The sequence below is a fragment of the Podarcis melisellensis genome, assembly GCF_964234715.1.
Source record: "Podarcis melisellensis genome assembly, chromosome: 1".
NCBI lineage: Eukaryota > Metazoa > Chordata > Lepidosauria > Squamata > Lacertidae > Podarcis > Podarcis melisellensis.
The window spans coordinates 79,619,631-79,641,373 of record NC_138528.1 but is presented as its reverse complement, the minus strand read 5'-3'; the positions used below and the strand labels follow the sequence as shown (position 1 = coordinate 79,641,373).

General features: G+C 44.4%; 1 protein-coding gene and 1 long non-coding RNA gene across 6 annotated transcripts in view; one reads left to right on the top strand and one right to left on the bottom strand.

Annotated features, from left to right (window-relative positions):
* Positions 1 to 2,180: 2,180 nt before the first annotated feature.
* The window catches only part of SYT7 (synaptotagmin 7), a 219,492-nt gene continuing 199,929 nt past the window's right edge, over positions 2,181 to 21,743 (bottom strand). For all 5 annotated transcript variants that reach the window (XM_081930603.1, XM_081930607.1, XM_081930604.1 and 2 more), the window contains 5 exons: positions 19,373 to 19,643; positions 17,595 to 17,764; positions 17,232 to 17,346; positions 14,141 to 14,340; positions 2,181 to 3,446 (listed from right to left, as the gene is read on the bottom strand). In XM_081930603.1, the coding sequence (XP_081786729.1) occupies positions 3,342 to 3,446; positions 14,141 to 14,340; positions 17,232 to 17,346; positions 17,595 to 17,764; positions 19,373 to 19,643 (861 nt within the window). In that variant the 3' untranslated portion in view covers positions 2,181 to 3,341. The remainder of the gene's footprint in view (positions 3,447 to 14,140; positions 14,341 to 17,231; positions 17,347 to 17,594; positions 17,765 to 19,372; positions 19,644 to 21,743) is intronic.
* On the top strand, positions 19,651 to 21,575 carry LOC309381059. The gene is made up of 2 exons (XR_014173282.1): positions 19,651 to 19,780; positions 20,676 to 21,575. It is a non-coding gene; the product is annotated as an uncharacterized lncRNA (long non-coding RNA).

Here is a 21,743-nt window from a genome sequence, read left to right as displayed (position 1 = left end):
CATGCGATTCATTTTGATGAGCACAGGAAAGCTGACAAGAGACAGATTTTTCTGAGGAGTCAGAGGAAGAAACACAAGCCCCACAAGTACTTTCCTGAATTGATGTCCAGATCTGTTTTCTACTGTCACACCACTTAGCACAAATGATGAGCAGCAAGGAGAAGCAGAGGAGTAGAGTCCAAGCAGCAGCGCTCCCACAGGGGAGGAGACTGATGATGAGATACCTGCACTTGGTGATGAGGAAGCTGATGTGACTCCAGAGACAGAGGTCAGGGGCTCATTGAGACCCAAGAAAGCTATTCCAACTCCGCAACTGCCCTCCATCACAAGTCGCCACTACCCCATGAAACCTTCCACCTGGGAAGAGATGGAGCAGGCGGCAGCCGCTGAAGCCCGTCTATGGAAGGAAGGTGCATGGAGATGGATGCCCTGCACCAGAACCAAACCTGGACTTTAATCAAGATACCTCCCAGGAAGAGGACAATTGGAAGCAAGCGGGTATGCAAGGTAAAGCAGGGCACAGAACGGGAAGTTGAATGCTACAAAGCAAGACTTGTAGCCAAATGTTACTCGCAAAAGTATGCAGAGGACTACAATGAGCAGCTTCTAAACAAATGGAGGTGAAACATATTAGAACTGGCCATTTTCCTACGTTGGAAGACAGATCTGTTTATGCTACATGACACGTCCTGCCCCCTTCGCGACTAGCTTGCTGCCTCTGGTATGGTGAAGGACACTGTCCAATCCCTGGTGCTGAATTAAGACTCAGCCGCAGCTAGAGGGAAGTCGAGGGATCTGAGTCACCCCAAAATGTGGATTTAATATTGTGTGGAAATGTTTTATTTTCTATTTTCTTTTTCTGTGGTTTATTCTTTTATACTTATGTGATGATAATGTTTATTTGTGAATATATATATAAACTCAGCCACTGGGCTAGTCAGCATCTGGATGTTGAATGCAGGGAGCTGCCATCTTGTCCTATGCCTCAGGCGGCAAACTCTCCTGCACCAGCCCTGCACACAATCACCTAGCACACTTCGAAGCCAAAATGAATTGTCTTACGAATGGTTTTTGCTCTGTTGAATAGCTGCTGCAAATATTTCAATATGTGTTCAGACTGAGGCTCCCTCTCCACAAAACCATTCTGTCTTGTCTACCCCGGCATCATTTCCCCCTTGCAGCTTGAGCTTGGAAATGGCAAATGGATTATATGAATGGTTTGTCACATTCGCATCACTGCTCACCTCCTATGCATGGAAGGTCTGCAGCGTAGTGCAAGACTGACCTGCACGCTCATACTGAATCATGCAGGTGACCCTCTTCGATGGCGCATTCTAGCCTTTGGGGTGGGGAGAAGAAAAGCTGTGCAGAGTGCTTGTGAGAAGTGGCCTGGAGAACTGGCTTGACTTGCTTTTCGATTACTGCTTCTCCACAGGATGCAATGGGTCAGGACACCTGTCAATATATTCAAAAGATTAGCCCAAAAGTGTTTCCCAAGTAACTGAAATAAAACATGTTGCCTTTAACACATTCAAAAAGGGTTGTGCAGATTAATCCTTGTTCTCTGTTTGCAGGAAAAATGTGGGAAGACTGAGATAAAGATCCAGAGAAGCACTGGAATCAGACACAAATCTTTCTTGTCAGTGCCCCTTAGTCCCTGCTCTCACCTATGAAGTCTTGAGGTGGTCTCTTTGCCATTTTGACCGAATGTCTAGGAGAGTTGATTTTTCCCTGGTACCCTATCAGGCAATGAAGAATAAAAAGCAGAGAAGAGATGAAACATTTCATCAAAGACAAATAGAAACCCAAGATTTAAGTTGGAGTTACTGCGTGGACAACCCAAAACTTTTAGCTAGGGTTGTTTTGCTATCATAAAGTCAATTCCTCAACGCCACTTCCGGGAAGTACTGGTTTCGCTGAAAAATCACATCCTTCTACATCGTGGGCACCAATCTTCTTGATGCAACCTATATTTGAGGTTTGTGAATGCAAATGAGAGAAGTCAGTTTCTAGGCAAACTCTTTTAACATAGCTGCAGAAGGGTACAGAAAGTGGGTGGCTAATTAACTAGAAATTGCACAGGTGTGTGTTTGCTGGTTTCCAATGGAAGGGCTGCAGACCGAGTGAAAAGAAGCTTTGGAATCCAAGAGAGACGGTGCTGGGTTAGGGTGCAAGGGGAGGCATCATTAAAGTAGGATGGTTGCTTGGGGCCATGTGTAACAAGCACATTGGGATGTTGAGATGGGTCAGTTTAAATGGCTCCCGCCCTGCCCCCCCAAAAAATTCAGGACTGCTCAGCATGTCTCCTTTGCCTCTGCCAAACAAAATGGGCAATTAAAAGTTAGGGTCTCCCTAATGTCGCAACCACACACACTCTAGCTTGTGGCATGTGTTTCATGGCTTCCAGCATGGTTAAGAAATGGCCTCCTTGCCTCTCTTTCCTCTCTCCTCTCAATCAAAACTCCAAAATCTGTTGCTCCCCTCCTTTCCACATGGCATAAGCTTCCCCTCAATTCCTGCTGGGCAGCGAATCAAGCCCCTCAGAGAAACAAATTGTCTAGGGCTGAGCGAGAGAAAGAGAACACAAGTGACACACGAATGCCCTGCACGCATAGTTACAACACACAACACACACACACAGGGGGGCTAGGGGAGCTTCGTGGCTCCTCTCCCCTTTGCAGAGAGGCCTGGCTAGGAAAAGGTCTAGCCAGCATTATTATTTATATTATTCTTATTACTCTTACAAGTTTTATTGAATGATAACGAAACCACCTCATGGAAACAGAGCAAGTGATCTCCTTGCAGTGCCCCCTCTCAGGCCAGTGCAGCCGCTGGATGGGGTTAGCCTTCTTATGGCGGAGTAGGGTGCCATCCCAATGGGCCTTTGGCTGGAAGAACTCATAGGAAGTCTTGTATGGCAGTAGCGGACCCCTCTCCTCCCATTGTGCCATTGCTACACTGTGAATCCAAACAAATCAGTGCTGAGGCCACCTTCAGCTGGAGGGCTGCTCTGCTCTGGTCTCTCTCTCTCTCTTTCTCTCTCTCTCTCGTTCTTTCTACATAAGGAGTCTGATGGAAAGGCTAAAGCAGGAGGTTGGGTATTAATGGTGCTCCTTGTGATGCTCTGCGCTGCTGAGCCAGCACATTGGGCACCGATACCACTTTCCCAGAGTTTAGTACATGTTTCAGGTTCGCTCCCTTAGCCTGTGGTCATCCCCAAGCTTTTCCCCCCTGGGGGAGACCAGGGTGCAGCCGTTGTGCATAAAGTAGTAGTGAGAGTGTGGCCAGTAAATGTTGACTTGGTGCACTGAAACCCAGAGCAAGTCCTCGGCTCCTGCCTCTCAGGCCTTCAGCTGGTGCCACTGTGCCACAGCCTGCCGGGGGTGTGAAATCATATCCTTCCAGTGCTTCACTTCGCCTGGGCCACTCTTCCATGACAGGTAGATCTAGGGGGGATGAGGAAACAAATCACACAGGTCAGAAAGCAGGAGGAGTGACCTTCGTTCAAGACTTGCCTCCAATAAATGGAAACCTCCTGGTTGCAACCCCTCCATCAAATGCTGGTTCCACTTGGCCCTCTGGTCCTTTATTCCCCCCACCCCTTTTTTGATTTCCCCTCTGCCCTTTTAAAGCTTTACCAGTCACAATTTCCCCTACCTCCACTTCAACCCTCATTCTTCCCATACCCTCCACATTCCTCCCATGTCTGTCTTCCACATTTATCTTTGTTCAGCCTGTTCATTTACATCCCATCCAATCCCTCCAACTTTAAGGGTTAAACTTGAGCAAGCATTTTTTAAAATGTGTCTGTGGCCCATTCATATATAAATTGGGTGTGTATGTCCATTTTTTTTACATCATCAAGGATGTATAGGTAAGGAGACCTGAACCCAGCAAGCACCTAAGCATCTCAAGATCTGTCACTGCAGCTCTTAGCCCAGCTCCAGTGTTGGAAGTAAGCCAGGCAGAGGGGAACGCATCTGGGGCGATGGACCATGGGGAGGTAAGACTGGGAAGACATTTCTTTCTATATGAACAAACAGGGCTGCTCTTGCCACATTTTGCTTGGCCCTGTGTCCGACCTGGAGCTGTGTATATTGGCATACAGGGATTCCAAATGTAAAGGGGCACAATGCATGAAGAATGGAGGATAGACAATGAAGAGTGCAGAAGTCACCCAGACCACATGGGCTGCGTGGAGGTTTACATTTATAGCTACCCAGCAAGGGCCGATTCACTCAGGCATTTCACTAGATGTTTTTCTTTGGGTAATTGCTCTCAAGAGCCCTGTGATCATACTCAGCAGCAATTTCTATAATCACAGCTGCAGTTTTTTGGACCATCCATGATCATAGAAATTGCTTGCTTGTGTGCATTGATGCCATTTCACGCATTTCCTTTCTTTGGTGTGCAGAAACATATTTGGGCATGTTTGCATGAAGGAATGTGGGGGTGGGATGCCTGTATAAACGGCCTCTGTGATTCTTTGATATGCAATATTTCAATAGGAGACTCCATGCTCTATCACAGTATTGGTGGCTTGCCATGTATTTTGTGCTGGTGATGGTTGAGAAGGGTACACATCACCAGGGTGTTGCTGTGTACTTAAGGAACTTGGGGTACATGCCCATGAAGCAAACACGTGCATTCTGACGTAATTGTCTAGATATCTATGGGTGGGTAGCTAGGGATTCACCAACGCTGTGCGCCCAGCAGCCCTATAAGCAAAGTTTAAAAGGAAGAATTCAATTTCAACAACGGGAGGGAAAGGGATAGAAGAGCAGAGGCTCATTGTGAAAGATACAGGCAGAGGTGGCCCTACCATGAGGCAGAGTGAGGCAGTTGCCTCAGGCAGCAGATACTGAGGGCGGGGAGTGTGCCGCCTGCCCTGCCCTGCTGTAGTCTATTGCGTTCAGGGGCAGTGGAAGGTGCTGTCCCTTAAGCCGTGTCTCCCGGTCTGGCTGGCTTTTGTACATGAAATGGGGAGAGGGGCCATCTTGCATTTTGCCTTAGGCAGCAAAATGTCTTGGGCTGGCTCTGAAGCCAGTGCTCCAGCCCCTACACATTACTCCCTTAGCACTGCTCTCTTTTCTCCACAGCTGTCACTATTGCTAGGAACAGGAGCTGGCTCACACTAAACAACTGGATGATCCCTCTAGCCCTGGATTGCCACTGATCACTGTCAGTGGTTCTCAGGCCTGCTACTTGGTAACTTTTCCATTACTGGTGCTACTCGAGACTGAATCCGAGGCCTTTGAAGTGCCTGAGAATGAAGGCTGAGAGAATGAAGGCATGCAAGGTACAAGGAACTGGGTGCTCAGAGGGCTGTAAAAGAAGACCTAACACAGGGGTGGGGATACCTGTAACCTTCCATATGTTCTTAGACTACAGCTCCCATCATTGGTCATACTGGTTGGGGCTAATGGGAGTCCACCAGCCTTTGGAGGGCCACAGGTTTTCCCACCCCATACCTATTGGTAGGACCATAGAGAACTGTTGAGAAGGCCAGACAGATACATCTGATATCCACTGGGTTTAAGGAGTGGCATGATTGACTGACTGACTGACTGACTGAACTTGTAGGCCATCCCCTCCTCACGTGCTCTCTGTGGGAAAGCCACAACAATGTAAAACTCAATAAACAATAAAATCAGCAATAAAATATAATTTAAAATGCCGCCATCTTGATCTGTTTAATATATCGCTCAATACACAGCCAAGTATATCTTGGGCACAAAATGGCTCATTCAGGGGAGAAAACCAATTAAAGTTTTTGCTAGCCAAAACTCAGAGGGGAGGGTGTTCCTTGGGATGCTCTTGCCAAGGAAGCCCTCTGGTGAGCCCACATGGCAGTGCCCTCAAAGCCTGGGCAGGATTATATGGGGAGAGATGCCCCTTTGAATGCCCAGGCCCTAAGCAATTTAGAGCTTTGGACCTCAGTATTAACAGCTTGAATTGCACCCAGTGACAAACAGGCAGCCAGTCCAGATCCTTGAGAACCAGGGTAATATGGCCTTGTGCAGATATGTCAGTTAGCACTCTGGCTGCTGCATTCTGCACTACCTGCCCTCTCTGGACCATCCTCAAGGACCATCCCCATACATAGCGCATTGCAATAATCCAGCTGGGAGGCTACTAACGTATGGGTAGCTGTAACCAGGCTATCCATGTCCAGAAATGGCCGTAGATTGTTTTTAATAATGTTAACCTCCGGCGACACATTTCAGATAACAGTACAATCCATCTGACTGTGTAATGCAACCCAAGCAGCTACTGAATAGAAAAGCCCCCGTATTCCAACTTGGGCATGAGGTTTCCTGCAGAGAGAGTCATCTCCAGCCACTGACTCCCACTAAACTGCCTTGGGCTTTGCATCTGCCAGTGAGAAACTTACAGCACAGCCCTATTTGATGGAGCTTTTCACCCACACCAGCTGCCACCCTTCATTCCTCTTCTGCTGAACAAATGTGTTGGAGGTGTCAAAATTAGTTATGTGGCAATGCAAACAAGTGTTAATCCCTCTGTGCAGCTCTGGTTATTTTTATCCCCTCGCTTTATATATTGCTTCTATGGAGGATGTATGTGTCAGCTTCTCCCCCGCAATGACAGCGAAGTCTTGTCTTCCAGATCCACTAATGGAGCCTCCTGACTCTCACTCAAAAGAAATGTGACTTCATAACTTGATTGGAGGTTGTACAATAATGGCAATTATTCAATCACTCCTTATTATCACGTTGCTGCAGCAGAGGTTGAGGAGGGTGAGTAATTCTGAACTTTGGTCGGCAGTTGCCTGAAATTTCTTGGCAAGTTCTCTGTGAGCTGGTTCCACGTTTCAGGGGTTGGGAACCCTTTTGACCCAGTAGGCCAGATTGTTATCTGTCCCCACCCCTGTGGTTCCAGCTTTGACAGGTGGGCATGAAAAATTAGGATGTCAAATGGGTTGCCCCTCCCATTTGTCTAAGTCCCTTGTGCACTGTTTTCCAAATGTCCAATAGTCAGCTGGATAACAGGCGCTTGGGAATTGCAGCACAGGCACTTTGCCAGCAAAGTGTTGAGTGTAAGGTTGTTTTCTGCAGGAATTAGCTGTCTGATTGAGCTCCCCAGAGGAATACATCCCCGTAAGACCTCAGGAGTGGGGCAGGTATATGAGTTATGGGGAAATGGCCTCAGGGGCCAAATTGGGGACTGTGCTGGGTCAGATTTGGCCTGTCGACTGGAGGTTCTCCACCCGATGCTTTTGCTTGGTGCTGTATTCCATTTAGTGAGCAATTGACTACGTGATCTGCATAAACACCGCTTTCCTCTCTCCCGCAAGAAAGACAAGTAAGATGAAACTTTAATTTCTATACTGCTGTGACCCCATCAGGTTCTGAGCTATGCTTCTGCCTCCTCTCCTCTCTCCGCAGCTGCTATGTTTACATTTCATATATATTTGTATGTGCATGGGCATATCTAGGCAGGGGACATGAAGGTTATACGTTTTTGAAAAACAGCTTATTTTCAGTATGTTAATCATTAGTAATTTACTATTGTCCTTTGAGATTTCTCCAGCATTCTAACTCATGGCAGCATAAGTTGGAAGAGAACTATGCACACCGTTGATTTTCTTCTAACTGTGGACAAAGCTCTCCAAACAGGAACAATCCATAAAAATTATGAATGGGTGGCAAGCTATTCTGCAGTATGGGCCCTGAGCATAAAAAGTGGCTGCTTTCATTTCTCAGGAAACTGAAGCACCAGGGCCCTGTTGTGGAGTAACCTGGAGAACCTATGGAAAATCTGGTCGCTGAATGGGAGGCTTCTGAATTCTGAGAGATCTGGCTGAGCTTGCTTTTGCTAAACAATTTTGCTGTGTTAACATTTGCATCCTCTTGATGTTGGGTTCACATTATGCTGATTTTAATTTAATACACATTGCTTGTTTTAATACAGTGCTGCATTAGGGAATAATTGACTCTGCAGTGCGCACACATAATAACAAGATCACTGCATCAATTTGTCATCATTATATTAACAGGAGTAGAATTATATATATTTAATGTAAATCAGATTTGGAACTGATTAATTTCTTTTAAAGTGCTGTGCATAATATTACACTTCTAAATAAAAGACCAGATCGCCAGCTGGCATGAATTTGTACTTCATATTCCCTAAAAATAATTGAACCAACTGATATTCACCAAGGAAAAGCCAAATCACAAAGAACTGACCAAGCTGAATGAATCGGTGCAGAATGACATCTGGTAAAGCACTATGATGTGTAGTTTTCTAGTTGCTTCTCCAGACATCCAGCATGAAACTCATCCCATATTTACTGTGCCTTAATACAATTTTGTTTGTTATTATGATATGTATTTCTGTGTTTTTATATTGTAAACCATCATGGGATCCTTGGATGAAGGGTGGTGTAGAAATTCAATTAATAATAATAACTAACAACAACTAACTAATAACAACTAACTAATAAAAAAATTTGCAACAAGAAATTTAATTAATAATAATAATAACTAACAAGAACTAACTCACTACAACTAACAACTAACTAACCAACTAATAATCACAACAATAACAAGAAATTTAATTAATGATAATACTGTAATAAGAACTAGTAACTGCTAGAAGGGGACTGAAGCATGACAAGGCATGTGTGGGGTTATGTGGGTGTGTGGCAAAGGAATTACACAATGGTTTCACTGTGTGCCAAGTTCTGCATGGATCCACTCAAGATTGGCAAAGTGAGGCGGCTGCCTCAGGTAACAGATGTTTCTGGTGTGGGGAAGTAGCACCAATATGTTGGAGGATGGACCTGTGTTTGTCATGTGACCTGCCCCTGCACCCGCTAAGCTCGCTCCCCATTCTCTGGCTCATGTAAGATGCTGTTCACATCACCAGCGCGGAAGTAAGATACAACTGCCAGCCAGGTCAGCTTCTGAATATGAAACGGTGAAACATCAAATTTTATTTCCCCTCAGGTAGAAATTTTCTTGAGCTGGTCTTGGATCCACTCAGTCCACATTCTCAACAAATCCATTTGAAGAAAAAGATATAACCCGAGGCCTTTCAATGGCACCACAGTGCACAGCTCCAAAACAGGGTACTGATCTGGAACTTATCAGAAGGGCTCATTGAAGACTGGGTTTGGGCACTGCTTGACCAGGGCAACAATGGATCGTGTTAAGTCTGGTTTGGGCCTAAATTCTACCCTGACATCCAAACAGAATTGTGTGATAAGCCGAACTGCAAGCTGACGAGAAATTTGTGAACAGAATCATTGTTCACTTGGAGAACACAATGCATTCAAGGCCTGAGTTTCTACCCAAACACCTCAGGGAGTTGGTAATGTGAAATAAGTCTTCTTGAGACCCTGGATACCTGTTGCCAGTCAGCCAACAGAGGGTGTGATGGGCTGAGTTAGCATAAGGCAGCTTAAGCTGTTCAGTGTGAGCCCATGCATATAAGAGAAGCAGGCCCAGAATTATGCACACAGCTCCAGCAAAGCCTTCAACTGAGTAAGAATGGTAAGATTACCAGACCCAAGCCATTATGCATCCTCATTCATCTCTCTCTTCCAGAAGTTTCATTATAAAAGCTGTTTCACTACTGCCAAAATACTACAGTGCTCTGCAATTATCCAAGACTTTCATTTCATACCTCACTATGAATAGTGTTTCATTAGATTCAAGTTTATCCTAAGCAAGTTCTGTACTCCAGAGGGATGAGGATAGCAAAAATGTTTTGTATACGCCATAGAACTTGTTCCCTGTGCTAGTCTAATTGTTAACTCAGTTGGCATACATTTGGAGCTTAGTGGTTAAGGTACCAAGTTGGAACATTTCTCCAAATTTGGGCTGCAATCCTATGCACACTTGCTTGGGAATGAGTCCCATTCAAGTCATTGGGACATGCATAGCACTGCACTATTAGAAGATATGTTAAGCTAGAACTGAATGCGCAGCAGAATAAACTTTTGTGCAACAGTACAATTAGAAAGACCTCTGTTGAAGAAAAAAACGGATGCACAGGGTCAGACCCTGTGATGCACAGACACAGGGTCAGTTCTAGATTTACATTAATCTGGTACGTCCAATCTACTTGCATTTGCATATTTGCCAGGGAACATGGGAACCTTTGTTCTTTTAGTTTTTCCTTAAAACACATGGGAGCAAACTGTGGCCCACATTGGTCCCCTGGAGACCTTCAATGCAGCTGGAGCCCAAGCAAGCCACTCCCCACATGCAAATTACCATGCATATTCTGCATGTAAATTGCATTCCCCCCCCCACTGCCTGCCAAACAATATGCTTCAGCTGTTTGGCAGGATGGGGAAGCATGATTGTGGAGAAGGTGGAGTACATGGTCATTCCCACGTGCTGTCCTCTCCATGTAAATTGCACCATGTGAATTCCACCTCAAGATCATCCTGAAACTCCTTATCTGGATAATATTGACGTACAAGGCAGATCACCTGTGTTGTGATTTATGTTGGCTGTAAACGAGTCAGAGAACCTGCACAGGAATTATGCAACAAATGATACATATTCATACTCTGGAATTTAACTGATGCTATACTCTGAGGGGGTAGACAAGAGGACCTGGCTTCTTTATGCAGAATCAAGGAGCAGCTAATTCAGAACTGTCAGGAGTTCAGCTTTATTTATTTTCTGAAAGTACATTTATAGGTCTCATTATCATCATACAATCTATTATTTATAAATTGCATGAAAGACCTAGAAATTGTACAAGTTAAAAAGAAATAAGGAACCTTCCCCTGAAAAGCAGTTGATGCCAGAGAAAGCGCCTGCTGCTGCTGCTGCTGCTGCTGCTGCTTCCAAGGCCTAAAGGACAATATTTCCTCTTTACATATCCCTCCCCTGTGATCTCCAACCACTACTTTATCCCAGCACCCTACACTACTCTCCTTTCCGGTAAAAATCCTTCGACCCTTGCAACATTTGCCACAGGAATAAATCTTGCAAAGTAGATACATGACAATGTATTCAATTTGCATAATTTATCATAATCACAGCATCTCGCCTGGATCCATCAATCTATTCTGGATACGGGAGGTCAAATGCATACAACTCTGCCTAGGAAAGCGGAGGGGGGAGGCAGCACCAAAAGGGAAAAAGAAAAAAGAAAGAGGGAGAAAGCAGCTTCGTCTTAATGATAATTTGGGCAGTTTATTTTGAAAAGACTGAAGGCAGGATTTTTTTAACTGAAAAAAGGGCCCAACGGATTTCAAAATAAATTCTTTATCAGGAAGTGCTTTGTGGTTTCCCCCTTCTTTTTCGTGGGACTTTCTCTCACAGACTCTTCTGTGTAGGTGTGCCTTGCAAAAAGAACCCTGTCCAGAAGAGTTTTCGCATTCATTTCAAAGAAAGGAGTTGATCTGTATGTTTATTCATTTATCTATCGAGGCGGGACCAGCTCTTTCCAGTGAAATGAAAATGGGACAGCTTGTGAGACAAGGCAGATCGCTTCTGAGCACTCACAAAGGTCAGGATCAAGGCATTTGAGTTTTCTGACGACTGATTTGGGGTTTTGAGGTCAGACCTTTAAATGCAGCCGAGATTGTGCTGATGATGTATCCACCTATATACTTAGGTGTTTTTTTCTCAGTACTTCATAAGGAACTTGCTATTCCAAGGTAACGTAGCTGAAATCCTTGACAGAAGAAAACCAGTGGTAATGAAACTGTAGCACCGCCAAAATCCTACTGGCAGAAACACATTGATTGATCAGCCGCTGTGTTTCACATTCCAGTCTCAAAAGTCAAAGTGAATGTTAGACAAACATCTGTCAGGCACAGTTTAAATACAGTTGGGCTTGCTTTGGGGTAAATTGCATGCCACACACAAAGGCATATAATCGAGTCCCCAATTTTATTTTATTTTTCAAAATGAAAAGCCCCCTCAGGAGGCTTCAATTTAGAGCAAAGAAGTGGTGATGGAGTAGGAGGAGAGTACTTAGCTTTTTCTCTGCTGGCCAGATATATACAGTGGTACCTCGGGTTACATACGCTTCAGGTTACAGACTCTGCTAACCCAGAAATAGGACCTTGGGTTAAGAACTTTGCTTCAGGATGTGAACAGAAATCGTGCTCCTGCAGCGCAGCAGCAGCGGGAGGCCCCATTAGCTAAAGTGGTGCTTCAGGTTAAGAACAGTTTCAGGTTAAGAACGGACCTCCAGAACGAATTAAGTACTTAACCCAAAGTACCACTGTAGTATTATAGGTTTGAGGGGGGGATAGGCTCTCCTAAAATATCAGAATTCTGTAAAAGGTTAGAATTTAAGCAAACCCCTAAATTTCAGAACCTAGTGGGGACTGGAGTTTAAACCAATTTTATCATGTCTAATAATTTTACCTGGTGGAAGAACCATCAAGAGGTAATCACAAGAATGGCCGAGTCATTAACCCATTTAAGAAGGTCATTAACGGAGACTCTCTGGGCCAGAGAGAAAATGGGGAAAGCCCCTCCCTAAGGTGAAAGATAGCAGAGACTAAAGGTCAAAGTTTAAGGAGGGAGGGGCAGAATTGCAGAGGATGATGAGATAAGAAAACAGGAAAAAAGTGTCAGTTTTGCAAGCCAGAGACGATGGGGGCAGAGTACGAGGCAGGCAGTCTGTTTTATGCTGCAGGGAGGGTCAGACACAATATTTGGGATCTCTTGAAATCGGAAGCTGTAGCAATGAGAGGAACAGGACCCTTTCGGTATGTAAATGCTTTGCGCACTCTCCACGCAGATGCAGGTTGTACATATGTGTAAATAAACCATATATCCTAAAGACACCACAGATTCCGCTGTCGTTTCCAAAAGGAAACACAGGTCCTGGTAAGTGCGCCTGGTACCCCTGGAATCTCTCACTGCTTGGAGATTGAGGTGGTGTGTAACAATATTTTCATGTGAAGCAGACCTGCCCGCTGACTATTACAAAACCACTTCTGGCCCCAGCATTCTGCGCTTGTATGAAATCATCAGTTTTTCTAGAATAGGTGAAGCTTAAAGCAAGCAAGAGGCATCTCCCTCCTTGCCACAACTCTCTACCCCAACAGCTACCTTTCTGCCCATATTTCTCATTATATCTTCGCCTGCAACTTTCACTCCTCTAAGTCTACCACCTTTAGCAACCTGAAAGCCTCCTGCTTTCTTAAATGGCTATGGCTATTCTCCTCTGATTAACTTAATAGGCTATATCCAAAGCAGCACTACATGAACGTTCTGTCAGCACAAGAACCTCCTCTCTTCCTTTGCTGAACCCACCCAAATTTATTTTAGGGGTTCCCTCAAGTTCAGAGAAGATGGGGGGGCACAGGATGTGTGCGGAGAGAGAAGAGAGGAGGAAAATTTGGTTGTGCAAGGAGAAATCCTTGCGCTAATGGAATGAGTACATTGGAGACAACATGCTGCCTAGAACTCTCTCCCAGAACTATGTGGTGCCAATACCTTCTCCCTCCCTCCCTCCCTCCCTCCCTCTCCAGTATAAAAGGCCTTTGGCTTAATGCTCATCCCCAACAGAAATGAAGCCTCAGTAGGTGTTAGCTACATTTGCTCACATTCATCCTTTATTTCTCTTGACTTTCTCATCTCCTTCCTCCTCTTTAAGTACCCCACACGGTTAGCATTTAGATTGTATGCTCCTTGGAGGAAGGGACATGTCTTCTTTAACTAATGCTTTTGCCAGTGCTACTATGCACTATGTTGGCATGTTACTGGCGCTGCCTAATTAATAGTACAACTAACAAGACATCTGCACTCATGGGTATCACTGAAGAGGAACCGTGAGGAATTTGAAACTTAAATCCAGATGGGCAAACATGCTCCCTGCCTTTGTGGTTTGTACTGATTTCTTATTTCTGTTTACTTTACTAAATGGTTTGATAACATAGCAGATCCCGGGGGGGGGGCATGGATTTCAATATTCCCTTTCAAGTTTAATTTTTAATCTACTTATCTGGACAAATCTGTGAAGAAATAAACACAGGAACAGAAACAAGCTCCAGTCACTGGTGGTCCTCCATACACAGCTGTGTGTGAAACAACCTCCCTGTCCACTGACCTGCTGCCTAGATTCAGCCAACCCCAGCTGGAAAGGCCTTGTCCTGGGCTCCGGGAGCTTCTCGACTGGGAGGACAACTCACCTTTCCAATGACATCATTCCGGCTGAGCTTGTCCTTATCCATGACAGTGATGATAATGGTCGTTTCCCTCAGCTTCTCTGTGGGGATGTCGAAGATGAAGGACTCATTAAAGACTGGGTTCAGGCACCGCTTCATCACTACCGTCTTCTTCTTCTCCACCCGTTTGTCTTTGTACATCAGCCACACCTTCACGTAGGGGTCTGGCACAGGAAAAAGAGGATAACATCACTGGAACATAATCTCCTGTGGAGGGGAGGTGGAGTTGTAGAGGTACCCAGAAGGAGCACCCCAGTACCCAGGCTCCAGGTGTTATAAAACTGGGTAGCAATGGATCATTGGTCTCTTTTTGCCCCAAAGAAGTACCTACATCAGCTTCAAAAATACAGGGTTCAGTTTTATTTACATGGAAAGGTTCCAGCTGTTCACTTGCCCTCCACGTGGGAAATGAGCCACTTATTAAATTACATGCCCCAGTCTAAACTGCCCTGCAGTTAATGTTCTTTCCAAGCCATTTATGCCAGTTTATTCAAGTAATCCACCCAGTTATTTCTGTCAATGGCCACTTACAATCAGCTTTCCAATTCTGATGCAGAATGGGCTATGCTGTCCTCGGTTCTATGTTTGAGGCTTCAAATACCAGCCAATACTGGTGTTTTGCGGTCTCTTGGTAACCAGCAGAGCCATATCAGTCTGTTACAACCAGCAGCTTTACAGCTGGTGACAACACTTCTACAACCGGCCCTTCAGGCTGAGAAGTTTATTCTTAACCGGAGTTCCCACCATTCCTTAACCATCACATTCCAGCGCAGCACTGCTTATGGGATGTTTAAAAAACAAGGTCAAACATTCAGGTTTTCTGCTTCCAGAGCTTTCCAGGACAAAGAGCCTGCCTCCTCACTAGTAAATGGAAGTTGTAAACTCCATTCTTCTCAATGCAGAAGAGAGAATAATCAAGCAAGCTTTTGCTGCTCATTAGGTACAATGTAATTAGATGCTGTAGTCTTATGTATGAGATATTTAGTCTGCAGAAGTGAGATAAAATCTAAGAGCAATAAAACATAATTCAATCACAGTACCTTGTGGTAACATTTTATTACATTGCACAGTGTTACATGCTTGTGGAGGTATCCCACCCTCGAACTAAAAAATGTAAAAGAAATCAAGAAAGTAATATGTTTATATTCCCCCCATTACAAGCTGCAAAAAGAATGAAAGCAGTTTGTCCTTCTGGTACAGACCATAATAAGGGAAATCTCAATCCCATTATAGAACAAAGAAACATCTAGAGTTTCTAGTAGTTTTCAAACCTAATGGTATGTGCACTGCTATTCTGATGTACTTGTTCTTCCAAGACCACTCCATTGTCTGTCTTTATGCCCTCTGTAAGGAAAATATTTTACAGATTTCCACTTTTTGTACACTGGCCAGGACTTAACAAAGCCATATGCATGCCTGAAGAGGACCTATGTGTATGGCTGGGGGGCGGGGAAGTCAGATGCAAAAGTGGGCAAAGCAATGAATACCATTTTTACTTTTGTACAGTACAGTAGTTTCTGTACTTGCACACCCCTATCATCCATCCATCCAAGCAAGAGGCATTATTAAAGATCAAGGGCTCATCCCAGCCAGGCAAAAACTCTCAAGGAAGGGTACATAGGAGGACTGGTCTGAGGTGAGGTGGTGGCCTCGAGAGAGTCCCAAGGGCCAGACAAGAGAGACTTGGAGGGTCACATTCAGGCCCCAGATTACCAACCCACTGCAGCCGTTTGCACTAATATTCCACAATTCTTTTCTCAGTGAGTTCTCAGAGAGCCTCCCACCCTGGCCAGGCCCAGAGCTGCTTAGCTTCAGCAAGGTGGCTCCATCACATGGAGCACACAAAAGATGAAGGACTTTCCTGCTTAACATATAGAAATTAAACTGAAATGTGAGTTGCCCTTTCAGCATCAGGCAGAAACTCTCTCTTCAGTAGCACGCTCTGTTATTTCCATTGTAGGATCAAAAGTATACCTCAGTTTAAGAAACACAGCTCTATAAATCTTCTAGCACTGATCAGAAGAAATTCAAGGAAGATATTCATCTGCACATTGTCTTGGTTTTTTGTCAAGTAGGCTATGCTAGTTTCTCTACCCAGGAGGTGAGGCAGGTCAGTTTGAAGGCATTTGTTCTTTCACTCTCTGTCAGCTGGGGATGATGGGCATAACACATGACAGGCTCCTTTGGGAGGAGACCCCAAGCATGCAAGCAAGCAACACCTGAAAATCAAATAGCTTCTGATTCTCGCCAGGTTTATTTGAAACCAATAAGTGCACTCTAAGGAAATGGTCATTGGTGGTTGCTTTAAGTCTTTTACCTAAAGTGTTGACCCAGCTACTTTTTGGGATCCCAATATGAATACAAGCATATAATAGTGATTTAGATAAGATACACTCAAGTTTCTTGAGACATATCCTGGGGCTCCCAAGTTCAATCAAGTATGAGACGATGTGTGCGGAACTAGGTATACACACAATGGAATATTGGATGTGACCTAGCACTATAAAATACTGGTTGCGTTGCCATTTTCATTGCCAACCTTCAAGTCTGCTTTCTGACTTACATAAGGACTGTTATAAATCCAGATGGTTCCAATTCTTACATAGCAAAATTAGATCTGTTGGTGTTGACTTGGAACTCTTGTATAATTCAGGTGAGCAATATATTTATCGCAATATTCAAACCAGATAAGGGGTCATTGGAATACAAAGCATTGAATCAACTGTAAATAAAACTTGCTCCCCCAAGTTCTAGGGATTAAATACAACAGACAACAGGGTCACTTATATTTCAAAATTAATAACTCCAGTTCAATGCAGGGCCTTTATGTTAGCCCGACTGAATGTTTTCCCCTCAGCTTTTGTCAAGGGCAGGTATTTAAAACATCCCCAGAAACAATAGACATTATGGATGTAATTTGAATGTGCCAGACTATATGGATGTTTTATGATTGCCCAAATTGTAAGGCCTAATAAAGGTTTGGCAAAGTAAGTAAGATCTTTAAATCTAAGACTATTTGCCACTGCGTAAGAAGAGCTTCTACGGAACCCCATACCTGATGTTCCCCCGATGTCCATGGCTTTAAGATTCCGAGCTTTGATAATGTTCACAACAATGGAGTTAGCTGAAGGGTTGTAGCAAAGTGACAGGAGAAGCTCTCCTCGGCTTCCCTGCAGAGAAGAGTTAGCAGAGATAGAGGAATTATTATGCAACATCACACACACACACACACACACCAATTCCCCACTGTAAACTTTGAACAGAAATCACCCCAACACTGTTCAGGATCTAGTCAGCTTTCCTCATTCCACATGGAATTAGGAATCATATATGGCCAGCCCCCAATGCATGCATGCACTGAGCCAACCTTGGATATTCTGGATCAGCCCTCTGTTTCAAAACAAAGCAAGGATCTTACACTCCCATCACTGCAGGGCTTTAGTTCTTTCCAGAATGTCTGCATCTGGGTCAAGTCCACTTTGTTGAGGGGAATGGACACCTCCCCAATGGGATCATTACGACTGAACCGATCATAATCCAGAACCTGTAGATAGAGCACCCGCTGAACCACTTTCTCATATGGGAAACCTGCCAAAAGTAAAAGGAGCGGATGAAAAGCTGAGAGACGACATGCAGGCAACCACAGTAAAGGGAGCCCCAATGTTAAGCCTAGATGCAAGTGAAAACGGTTATTCTGCTGCATGCGCAGGTCTTTTCCACATTAGATAGCATCTATCACTGTATTCAGGTTGCCAATGGAGAAGTGGTCATGACTGGCCCAGGCCATACATGGGTGAAGGAACCCATGCTTCTGGGCAATCTTGCAGCCTTGAATAACATTTGTAGGTATTCCAGATGAGTGAGTAGTAATCCAACTTCATCAATCAAACCTAATGCTTCAGGGAACTGGCTGGCTGCTATAAGGGCCAGGAAGGAATCCCAGCCTTATCCATCACTGCACTTAGATCACTAGTGAAGGCTTTTGGCCTCTCTCTGGTAGCGTAAGGCTCTGGCCATTCCCCTGAGGTCGAGTATTAAATGTGATGGACTAAGGGCATGATCTGATTTGGCAGGAAGCAAGACAGTAGATAAAGCAGAAGAATGATATGTTATGTGGCACAAACTGGCTCCATGGAATAGATAGACCATGGTATGACTTGACGCCATACTTGACAGATCACAATTTTCTTTAGGGTATGTCTGCATCCTCTCATTCTTGTGTGATCTTAAAACAGTGCAAGGAACTGGTGCAGTCTGAAAGTCATCATTTGTCAAAATGACTGTTTGCTTAGAACTGCTTCCTGGTTTATTCATGTGAAAGAGGGCACCTTAAAGATGCATTGAGGAGAGAGAAATGTCTTGCAGTGCTCCTCATCCCAGGCATTTTCGTACTACCTGATAAGAGTGTGCCCACAAGATGCTTTCATGTCAAAAATCACATGCAGGAAGGATTTAGAACCGTATTTACTCTTGCAGAGAGAAGAATGTGAAGTTGCTCCCACAGTCTGGGGCATGTCCTTGTCCCATTCATACATAGCCACAGATATAATCTCTGCCACATTATAATTTTTGGGAAAGGACCATAGTTTCAGATGCATATCCATGAATAAAATGCAACATGGGAAGTGACGCTAATATGGTATCACTGTAGATGGTGCCTATTCCCAGAATATGTACACGGCTTCATATTACCAGTGGCGATGCCTTCATGTGATGGCGTTTGGAGGTTACTCTTCATTTGGCTACCCTGACCAAGTGGAGAATCTTCATGTAAGTACTGTGTTCTTGGAAGCTTCTGTGACATGAGCGTGACGACTCTCTGTATAATGAGTGGCTTTCAAATGTAATAGTCTCTATGTGCAGCTGCAGATATGCTGAAGTATTTCTAGCCTATTATGTGAAGTGTGATAACTGACCCCAGCTGTTTGCAGGACAAGGCTGGCACTGGATTAAATGGGTTAGTGCTCTGTTATCCTCTTTTCCTGTTTGGCTACAAGTACTGTATTCTGCACAACTGCATTTTTGCTATATGCCACCACCAACATTGCTTGCCCTTGAAATCAGACATTGAAGGAAAACATGACCACATGTAACAGAACTGAGGCATGCGGCAGATTTGTGAAGTAACTTGCCTGAAGCCAGAGCAAATTCTTGGCCTCCATAACCAGCACCCTAAACCTGGACCATTTTACATACCTTCAAAGAGAAAGGTCTCATTCCAATGTGGGTTTAAATTCTTCCTTTTCACCTTTGTCTCCAGCTTATTTTTTTTATCTGGTAGGAGGTAAATTTTGACGAAAGGGTCACTTGTGCCACTGAAATCCTTGGCTGGTAGCTCTTGAGCTTTCAATATTTTGACAGTTAGGGTGGATTCCTGGAAATTGTAGCCAACACTAAACTGGATCCGGCCCAGGTTTTCTCGGCTGGCACTGTCATGTCCCTCATCATCCTCAGACCCAGGGGAGAGCTGTAGCGCAAAAGGAAAGAGAGAGAGAGGCAACCATGAGAGTCTGGGACAGAAGGAAGCTCACTGTCTGCATCTGGACATTTTTAAGCACGAGAAACCCACAGGGATTTTCCAAGCCAGGTCCAGATTAAATCTAGGTAATTGGTGAGAATTTTTCATGGTTTATGTATTACCTGCAAAGGATTTATGTTCAATTACTGCTAGAGAACGTTTTCCTTTACAATCCACTTCATCTTAGCCAGTGACTCTGATGGGGAAAAAGAATCTCTGCGCCTCTTTCCCTTCAGAGAGCTCGAGGCCTTTTCAAACTGTCTGCTGTCCTCAGGTGAGAAACGGCACTTGAAAAATCATTTATCCAATGTAAGTGAGCATTTGAAGGGAAAGGGCTTTGGGAAATTACCACAGGGAGAGATTGGGGCGGCGGCGGGAAGAGATATTGTTAGCACAAGGTCTATTTAATCACAGGCCTAACTAGAAGTGTGCCTGAGGGAGAGGAAATATGCATTCTACTGAAAACAGCAGTATATTCTGCTCCTCATTAGTGGAGGGTGCAGCCCCCCATCTTGGAAATACTTCACCCCACTGCCATCGGCCACGGCTCCAGCCTCCTTGTTATGCATCTCACCTTCCAGCTTCTACATTGTCCAGGCCTTCACGTAAGCCTCCCTGCCCCCCCCACCTGCAGCTGCTGAGTCAGGAACTTGCCTGTCTCACCTTCTCTATTTATGAAGGAGGCTATAGCGCTTCCCCGTTCTCAAAGGACCATATATTGGCAGTGTGGCTGGGAAATGCCACATCTCCATGTTTATGTGCTATGGCCTGTCATAAAAAAAAAATACCAAGCAGCTTGCAGCACCGCTGCTACAATTTCAGCTGCTGCTTGCACAGGCTGCTCCTGCCTTCATTTCTCAAGAGGCACGTGAGCTTCAGTCCTCCAGCAGCTCTTTCCCACTCAGTCCACGCTCCTGGCATTCTGTTTTATTGCTAACATTAATTAAGCTTTTCTCAATTTAATAACTTAATTGCATTTAGGCCCTCAGGTCAGTGGTTACATGGAGGCTTTATTCCCACTTTGGCCTTGCATCGGAATCTGTAACTTTCTCCCGTTCAAGATGAAAAGCTTTCTTGCAGCTCAGCATGCAAAGAGGTGGAAGGGGTTGGACAACTGCCCGATAAAGAAATGATCCAGATAGAGGAAATGAAGGCGCAAGACGTCAACATTCCGATTAGCCTTACAAATAGTCAATTTAAACGAATGGAAAGTCGGAAATATGATGGTGAACAAAACAGCTCTGACCTGCCTTCCTGCATATAGTCCAAATAAACAAATGTGCTGAGGACTTCAGGCACAATGAGTGGATCCCTTAAAATATATGCAACTTGCCTGAAAGAGCCCGGAACTGTTGCCCTCCTCTGTTTTTCCAGACTTCATTGCTGCCAATTCTTTAGCAACAAAATGCATATGCACCAATGTTGGATATTCGCCAGCATATCCAGTGTGGAAAGACAAATAGCTAGTAAGGCATTTTGAGAGAGGGAATACTATAATACAGGAGTAATAGCAGAAAATGCCTGTTTGGGGATCACTGTCCTGTGATATTTTTCAGTATGTGGTACCGTAAGTAGAATTTCCCTAGACGATCTACAATAAGTGATCTTACAAGTCCATACAAGGGCAGGTAGTCCTGAGCTTGGTCAGAGCTTTATATGTTAACAACAAAACCTTGAATGTGGCCTGGTAGGTAATTGCCAGCCAGTGCAGTTCTCTCAGTGGAGGTGTAATATGTGTGCACCTCCACTTAGCAACCTGGCTGCAGCATTTTGCACCAGTAGCAACTTCCAGACTAATCCCTAGGGAAGCAAGTATTGAGGTTTGCAACTATTTTACAGATGAGAAAATGATTTGCAGAATAAAACCAAATAGCAAGGTCACTTGCGGCAGGATTACATTATTTATTACTCAATAGAAGACCTCTATGTGGTTAATTTGAATTCTGTACCAAGCTGAGTCCTCAATTCTGGATGCTGTAGCACATAGACTAGCTCTTATTAACAACATGGTTTCAGCCTATATTATTAACTCACTATGACCCAATATGA